The sequence below is a fragment of the Triticum urartu genome, unplaced genomic scaffold, assembly GCF_003073215.2.
Source record: "Triticum urartu cultivar G1812 unplaced genomic scaffold, Tu2.1 TuUngrouped_contig_4316, whole genome shotgun sequence".
Taxonomy (NCBI): domain Eukaryota; kingdom Viridiplantae; phylum Streptophyta; class Magnoliopsida; order Poales; family Poaceae; genus Triticum; species Triticum urartu.
In genome coordinates, this window is record NW_024114895.1 from 5277 (window position 1) to 14437 (window position 9161).

The 9161-nt window shown below is 41.3% G+C and overlaps 1 protein-coding gene across 1 annotated transcript; it reads left to right on the forward strand.

Annotated features, from left to right (window-relative positions):
- Positions 1-1050: 1050 nt before the first annotated feature.
- On the forward strand, positions 1051-8562 carry LOC125527649 (mitotic checkpoint protein BUB3.2-like). Its single transcript, XM_048692159.1, has 9 exons — positions 1051-1341; positions 1446-1576; positions 2810-2892; positions 3995-4261; positions 4868-4943; positions 7653-7733; positions 7820-7898; positions 7980-8080; positions 8167-8562. Exons 1-9 carry the CDS (start codon positions 1207-1209, stop codon positions 8249-8251), a joined length of 1038 nt encoding a protein of 345 aa, XP_048548116.1. The 5' UTR covers positions 1051-1206; the 3' UTR covers positions 8252-8562.
- Positions 8563-9161: the final 599 nt, after the last annotated feature.

The window sequence follows — 9161 nt, forward strand, 5'->3', positions numbered from 1 at the left end:
GGGCTGACCCATCCCAGTGCGCCCATGCAGGCAGTTCCTCTTTCAATTTTGTGAAGCTTCCAGAAGCTTCTGGTTTGGTCCCCCCCCCCCCCCCCCCCCCCGGGTTGTGTTGATCGATCTGTTTTTTCAAATTCATGAATGTTTCCCAAATTTGTGTATATTATTTAATTTTGTGAACTTTTTCCAAATCCATGATTTTTTTTTCAAATTTGTGAACCTTTTCAAATTCATGCTTTTTTCAAATTTATGAACTTTTCAAACTCGTGAACCTTTTTCAAATATTTAAACTTTTAAAATTCACAAAACCTTTTCCAATATTGTGAACCTTTTTCAAATTTACAATTTTTTTTCAAATTTATAAACTTGTTTCAAATTTGAGAACTTTTTTCAGATTCACGAACACTTTTTCAATTTTTTGTTTTTTTTTCAAATTCGACAACGTTTTCAAATTCCTGAACCTTCTTCAAATGTTATGTTTTTTTTAAAAAAATATGTATTTTTTTAAAAAAATATGTTTTTTTTAAAAAATATGTATTTTTTTAAAAAATATGTAATTTTTTAAATTCAGGTTTTGTTCCAAACTATGATTTGTTTTCAAATTTGCGCATTTGTTGAAAATTGTTCACAAACATCATTCAAATTCCATGAGTTTTTTTTTCGAATTCAGCAAACTTTTTGAATTCCATGAAAATTTTCCACATCCATGAACTTTTTTTAGAACCCACACTCTTTTTTTATTTCACCAGAAAATTTAAAACTAACAGAAAAAATAGGTTTTCTCTGAGACTACAGAGTTCAGACCGACAACACCAGGAGACGATCGTAAACAAGAAGCGAGCAAAAAAAAAAATCCGATCGCACGAGAGACTGCGGGAAGGAGCGAGCCAGCGTGGCGAATTGCTGGGCCGGCCCACAAAGCGGATACATGTGCGCCGAAGCTCTCTCAAGGAAAAGTCCACGAACCCCTCAAAAAAAAAGGAAAAGTCCACGATGTGCTAAAAAATCAAAGAGAGAAAATCCAGGCTATGACGCAATGGCATCTTCTCCAGCCTTCTTTTTCCTCCCGCAGCCTCCGTTCCCCGTTCCGCGCCGCCCTCCCGTTCTCCTCGCTCCGCCCGTTCTGGATTCAAATTTCGAATCCCCCCACCGTTTCCGCCCCCCTGCACCAAATACCCGACCCGATTCCTTTTCCTCCCCCCTCCCACCATGAGCGACGCACCCGGCGCAGCAGCCTCAGCTATGGGCAGCGGCAGGGAGCTCGCCACCCCGCCGTCGGACGGCATCTCCAACCTCCGTTTCTCCAACCACAGCGACCACCTCCTCGTTTCCTCCTGGGACAAGGTCAGCCGCCGCGCGCTCCCCCTCCGTTCCGGCAAGGCGTGGTAAACCCTAGCCGCCTGATCCGGCCGATCTGACCTCGTTTGGGTGCTTGCGCTCTGTTCCAGACGGTTCGGCTATACGACGCCGAGGCGAATCTGCTCAAAGGGGAGTTCGCGCACCCCGGGCCTGTGCTCGACTGCTGCTTCCACGACGACTCCTCGGGGTTCAGTGCTGGCGCCGACCACACCGTGCGGAGGTGAGGGCTGTTGTGTTTTGTTTTCTGCGCCTTTTGCATTCGATTTGTGGAGTTGGCTGGGCCGTTCGTGTAATCGATTGGGTTATAGATCTGCAACCAGTACGGGATGCCTAGGCTGTGTTTCGTTGGTGAGGAAGCGATGTGATTCATTTTTTATTTTTGGTGAACGCTCTCTATAAGGTTTGTGTTGTAAAAACAATCTATGAAAGGGACCTAGTTGCTTGGATATAGGTGCATGTATGTTGCCACATACACTAGTTCCAGCGCCATAAGGTGGGAAGTGCATATAAAGAAGCAATTTCACTAACTGTCATTTAGTAACTCTGATTTACTTCAATGTTTTTATCTGTTAGTGCTACTTAGCACTTAGCAAGTTATTGGTAGTACTCAAATTACAAGATAGGGCTGTAGATATGTTATAGCTGTGGAGATTGATTTTCTTTTAAAGAGGCATCTTCCCGGATAGTTTCTTTTAAAGAGATTGATTATACCAAACATTATCACTTAACTACAAAGAAAGAGTGAACCAATTAAGTTTGTAAAAGAAGTTCAACGTGCAGAAACGCGGGCGTGCACACACACACACACACACACACACACACACACACACAAGGGGCCACGGCTCAAGTGCACACTCACGGATACAAACCCATGAGGGGGCCGTGGCTCAAGAGCTGAACAAACACACAAACCCACGAAAGGGCCATGGCTCAAGAGCACACACATACAAACCCACGAGGGGGCCATGGCTTGAGCCGAACAAACACACAACGACTGCATCTCGAAAGAGTAAAAATTGGATCATCCCAGCCTCCTGTGGGCGTCAAGGCACCTGCTGCAACGCGTCCCTAGGAGAAGACGCATGGTGATGAAGACACATCAACATCTCAAGGGTCGATGAGTTCTGGGTCCTGATCATTATATAAATTGTATGCTGATTAGACCTTGTTGCAGAATCACACATAAAAATATTTATGGTGGGAAAATTGTCCAGTCCCCCTTAAGATTATTAGTGGTGCATGAGTCTTAATTTGAGTGCTTCATGTAAGACTTACGAGCAATGTGCCCATATTTTGATTTGTTGTCAATTGAATGCTGGCAGGCAAGAGTAGCGACATTACTATCTGAATGTTGTTTGTGAATAAAAAATGTATCGTTGATTCCCTCCTGTTATTATCAGTTATGTCAAGATTTAGTAAGACTAAAAGAAACATGCTCAAATAACTATCCCAGATTATCATTTACTTCGTCAAAGGAGGATGTTCTGGGGCGTCATGATGCTCCAGTTCGCTGTGTGGAGTACTCTTATGCTGCAGGTACTTGTAACTACATCCTATTGGATTGCTCTTGCGTTTATGTTTTTGGACGTACATTTTCCGGAAAAATACTGATGCAAATTGATTCAGTCAAACCAAAGGTTATTTACTGCATTAATCATATCATCATTAAGGATGCAGTTGATTTTCTTAGAGATCAGTACACATAGCACATTGCTAACTGAATTCATGTTTTATTCTTAATGACTATATTTTTGCACATCTAATCTTGTATAGAATGATCTTAGTTTCTAATTTTTACTTTGATTATACGGCTTTTTCATGCTGTCTGGCTTCTTGATATTGCTTTATCCATTTGGATGCATGTTCAGGGGATATCCATTTCATTGTACATTATGATAACTGGAAATATCTTTCTTCTAGATAGTCATTTCTACTTGGCCTAGTATTGATTTGGTTTGTCCTGTTGTGTGTTGGAATATTTGGTTGGTATTTGTTCACTTCGAATTGCCACCTATAAATTTGGGTACGTCAGTGTAGCCTCCATTGGCCTTAATTTAAGGGCAATGTTTTTGGGAATTCGAATTCCCATTATTCTGTGGGGTTGACTCTCATGAGAGTTTTTTTTTCTGATTAGTACTCATGAGAGTTGTTGTCAAAGAAACCCTTCTACAAGTTTTAGTAGAGGGATTGGAAATTCATGGGAATTTTGTTTTAGTTGAATCATCTAGTACCATATATGTTTGTGTTTGAACTTTTTGTGATTTGAACCACATACAAACTATTACAATAAATTTACTGAGAAACACATTTTAAAAATACGAAGAAAGTTCTTGTGTTTGAATTTGTACCTGATGATTTAACTAAAACAGACAGGACATGGAAATTCTATGTATGCCAAATGTTTCATATGAGAAAAGGGTAAAATCCAATGTTCCAGGCCCATATTCATTGATCCTGACTGAAAGACAGACTGGGCAAGTGTGCTTACTAATTTTTAAATGTTGTTCTAAATATTTGTAGGTTATGTCAAATATTGTCTAAAATGATTTCCAAAACTATTATCTGGCTAGTGTGAGATAATTTGATACATGAACAGAATAAGAATTTTGACTTTCAGTCTGTATATTTATCCATTTAGGACAAGTCATAACTGGCAGCTGGGACAAGACAATTAAATGCTGGGATCCCAGAGGAGTTAGCGGACCAGAGCGTACACTTGTTGGGACATATGCTCAACCAGAGCGTGTATATTCTATGTCACTGGTAGGAAATAGGTTGGTTGTTGCAACAGCAGGAAGACATGTCAGTATTTATGATTTGCGCAATATGTCTCAACCTGAGCAAAAAAGGGAATCGTCTTTGAAATATCAAACACGCTGCGTCCGATGTTTCCCCAACGGAACAGGTAACTTGTTCTCTCTTTACTGTAGTTGCACTGCACGACTGCATGTTTCCCATTGTCACCCTTATTTCAACCATAAAGAAACATTGTGTACATTATCGTCATGTGGTTGCTTTTGATAAACCGCAATATTTGTGCTTTCTTTTGAAAGCCACCCTAGGTCTCTCCGGTTGTGCTTGAGCTTCTAAATACTTTATAAATTCAATCTTTCCAGTGGGCAAATGAGAAAAGTCATGAACCTGAATTGCATAAGCTAAGCTTCGTTCTGTAGATTTTGATTTGAATCTTATGGAATATGCTCCTCCAGGTTAAATTATTAAAAAAATGAAACGTTTATTAGTGCTAGATGACGCTAATACATGAATTTGAACATTACAAAGCTGGCTAAATTTATCTATAGAAGCACAAAAAATAGGAATGAGCTATGCAGTTATACGGTTACTTCCACTTGGGAAAATGTAATGACTGTATTTTGAACCTTAGCAAGTACCAATACATAAGTGGCTGTAGCCATCAGTATGCTTACCAGAGTAATGTATGAACTGCAACAATTATGCGGCTCAAGCAGCCTTGATTTAGACTAACCTTCTGAAATCCTGCTTGCTTCAGGGTATGCTCTAAGTTCTGTCGAAGGACGAGTGTCTATGGAGTTCTTCGACCTGTCTGAGTCTGCACAATCTAAAAAGTATGTTCTCGGCACCGTAGGTTCAAGACATCTTCTTATGTATTTGTAATCATTTTACATTCACACTTGCTTCAATGCTTTCTAATATTCGTTTCTTGGAGCATAACACAGTTTAAATAACCGATTAAGAATTCTTTAAGCTTCTGTAGCTTGCTAATGTATTTGATTGTATCTTACTCCCTCCGTTCCTCAAACGAGGGTGTGAAATTTGTTTTGTTAAGACCAAGGAGATTTTGACCTTTTTACCCCTGGTTAATCACATGCTTTAGTAGTTATTAGCCCAGCACATGAACCCCACCATACTCTTTGCATGCAGCATGCATGAGCCAATATGAGCCGTCATTGCTTTGTTGGGCACATGCAAGACCAATTGATTTTTCCATTTATTCGTGGGTGTGGGATATGGCGAGAGAAGCAAATGGTTCTGTAGCACTAAAGGCCAGCATGGAAGGCGGAGAATTCAGCTGCAGCGTCTGTGTGTGTGTGACTTTGTGGTATTTTTGGCAGGTTTAGTGCTAAAATAGCGCAGCGCCTTCATTAATGGAAATTTTACCAAAAAAATAAACAAGTCTATCTACCTTAGAGCATCTCCAGTAGATGATGTAAAATAGACCGGGGCCACTTTTTACATCACGAGAAGGCAAAGACACTGCTCCAATAGATGATTTAGATGCAAATATTTTTACTTGAGGGATGGGGCGTGATGTAAAATAGGCCGCCAAGTGATGCAAATTTGCATCACTTGGGCTGCTCGAGCAAGTTTTGCATCACCAGAGGACCACATGGCTGGAGCAAAATTTGCAACACCAAGTGACGTTTTTACATCACTCTGTGCTCCAACAGATGATGTAAAATAGGGCACCCACAAGAAGACAACCGTGATGTATTTTGCAACACCTATTTTACATCATCTATTGGAGTTGGAGGTTTTGGTGATGTAAAAAAGCACTTTTAGGTGATGCAAATTTTGCTCGAACCACAATTTGGTGCCCTATTTTACATCATCTATTGGAGATGCTCTTAAGGGAATGAAGGGAGTAGTATTTTGTCATCCTTTCATGCAGATCATATCTAGTTCAAACAATATGTAGGTGATAGAGGAAATCACTTTGGTTTGGACTACAAATTTAACATGGAAATTATAAAAACTAAATTTTTGTGTGGCATTATGTGTACTGTTTTACGGAAATTTGAAATTCAATCCCAGGTGGTGTTTGACACATCATAATGGAAGTTTACTCTACCATAAGTACCTTTCTGTGGCAGTCTTAGCTGCCTTTAAGTTTTTGTTAGGAACTTCGTAGGAGCTCAGGCATTCAGTGATGAGAGAGATGGGTAGGCAGGTATGTCCCAGTTATGAGCCCTGAGTGGATAGTGGTGTGTTCAACACACTCAGCCAACCAAGTAGGCACTTCGCTCCAGCTGGCTTGATATCTTGACGATGACCGTAGCATGTCCACAATCCCACCAAGATACAACACACCTTTTATTTATTTATATTAGAAATGCAGAACACTGAAAAGAGTGGTCAGACTTGTTTTTTTCCGTGCCATTTCATTGATAGGTAGAGAGTGAAACAATTACAAGGTGTAACTCGCAAAACCACGCACACTATCTGGCGTGGTTGCGAGCGCATGAGCAGAACAAGAAAAAGGGATGCTCAGCCGTACAGATATAAGGTCTATGTCTCGGGTAACAGTAGGTTGAGCCCCCTGGCTCCACCTCTAGCCCAAAGTCTAGCTTCCTCGATAGTTCGGACAAGGTGTGCAATGGAGGACATCAAGGCATCGAAGATGCATCCATTCCAATGCTTCTGAAGCCACCAAGCAGTTAGCAGAAGAAGCAAGGAGATCCCCTTGCGCAAGGCAGGGGGCATGATCCCAAGAGACCATCCACCAGTCCAAGAAGGGTAGCTCCGGATGGGGAGGGTGTGCCATGGTACGACACCAGGAAAGGATCTTGTGCTACACCTGATGGGAGAAGGAGCAGCAACCCATGAGGATTTGCCGCATGTCCTCAGTCTCCTGGTCGCAAAGGATGCACCGGTTGGCATGGGGAGGCACCTACAGGCAAGGCGGTCTGCAGTGCAGCATGTGTTCTGGAGGGCGAGCCAGATGAAGAACGCAACACGCAAAGGTACCCTAGTCTTTCACATGAGGTGCCAATGCGGGGTCTGCGTGTCACCCAGCAATAGCGCTTCGTAGCAGGAGCTAGTCAAGTACTGTCCAGAGGCAGTCCAATGCCAATGAAGCACATCAGGGGTCGCCGGGAGGGGAGTGTGCCGGAGCCGACGCCAGAGGTCAACGTACTGGACCATAGTGGCGGGCTGGTTAAACTTGTTCATCACCAGTGGTAGCATAAACTACAAGGCTCCAACCTGGATTGTTTTCTTAGTTTTTTGAATTATGCTTTGCGTTGGTAAAGGCAGTATAGCGACCTTGACTTTCTATATGATCAATCACTATTCAAGCGAGCAAGCTCATATGTCATACCATTTTAATGTACAACTGGCAGTCAACGGTTCAACACTATAACCTAGCCTTTAGTTGTGCATTGGCAATCACTCTGCAGTGCTCACCCCTTTCCTGCAAAGTTATTAACTCAAAGAGACAGTCCGCTTACTTTCCCATGCAGCCTACACTGAACTATGGTGAAACTGGCTGTCCAGTTTAAAATACTTGTTTACTCAATGGTTAATTTCCTTTTCAGGTATGCTTTCAAGTGTCACCGGAAATCTGAGTCTGGCAGGGACACTGTTTATCCTGTCAATGCCATTGCATTCCATCCAATGTAAAGTTTCAGTGTTTAATTTGCTTGGTGATCTCTCATAGGATTATCTGTTCTCAGTTTCTTGCACTGTTATGTATTGTCTGCAGATACGGCACATTTGCCACTGGAGGCCATGATGGATTTGTGAACGTGTGGGATGGCACAAACAAGAAGAGATTGTATCAGGTAACTGGGTGATAGTTTTGCTTTGGTAGTACGATTATCTGAAGTGGCCTGGGTGTTCATGATCTTATACTTTCATCGCAGTACTCAAAGTACGCGTCAAGCATTGCTGCTCTGTCGTTCAGCAAGGATGGGCATCTGCTTGCTGTGGCATCAAGCTATGGTTACGAAGAGGGAGAGAAACCGTAAGACTGAACTTCGCTTACAATTTTCTGTCACTGCTCACTAACAGAACACAGAGTTGACCTACTGGCTCTTTTGCGATTTCCAGCCACGAGCCTGATGCAATATTTATCCGTGGGGTGAATGAAGTGGAGGTTAAGCCGAAGCCCAAGGCATTGGCCGCACCCCAGTAGTGCTTTAATCATTTCGCAAGAAGGTAATCAAATGCATCAGGTGTGTTGTCTGGGACAAGGCATTATGCAGAGAGCAAATGCGAGGCGTTTCTTTATCTAGTTCTCTTTTTAGTGTCAATTGCATTAGTTGACGGAATCCCTTCTCTATGTTGGAGTCAAATGGCAGTATATCTGACCATTTCTCTGTGTTGTTTCGCATGTATTAATGTCTAGAAAGAGTTGCTTGGGAGTGGTCATATTCGTTTTGTATTTTGATACAGAAACTGTTGCTTTTTTTATGTAGCTTATATATAATCAATTTAGTTTTGCAACTTTCGTATATGATAAAAGAGGCTAAATCTGTCGAACTTATGGGCTGGTGCTAATTTGACCGGACGTAATCGGTTGTTGGAGCAAGTATAAAAAAATGATGCAAGCGAGCTATAGGAGTTGCCACAACAGATTTGTGTTAAGTAGAGAGGGAGAAGAAAGAAGATAAGAATGTTGTAATTTATAGTCAGACATGGCATGTTAATAAGTTAAAGAGGTGGGCCAGGTATAAATTGTGTGGTATACCTCTATAGCTAACTATAATGGATTTTATTTTTTTGCGGGGAACTATAATGATTATTAGATTGGCTATAGATGATAGACAATAATATGTGAGATTTCTCAAAGGAAAATATAATGAGCTAGTTGTCGGAGTGAACACTCGCACCAAGGAATCTATTATATTATCAAAATACCTGTGTGTTGCCACATGAAATACTCCCTTTGTCCGGAAATACTTGTCATCAAAATGGATAAAAGGGGATGTATTTAGACATATTTTAGTTCTAGATACATCTCTTTTTATTCATTTTGATGACAAGTATTTTCAGACGGAGGGAGTACTAACTTATACGTGTGTTTGAGTAAGTGATTATTTTTG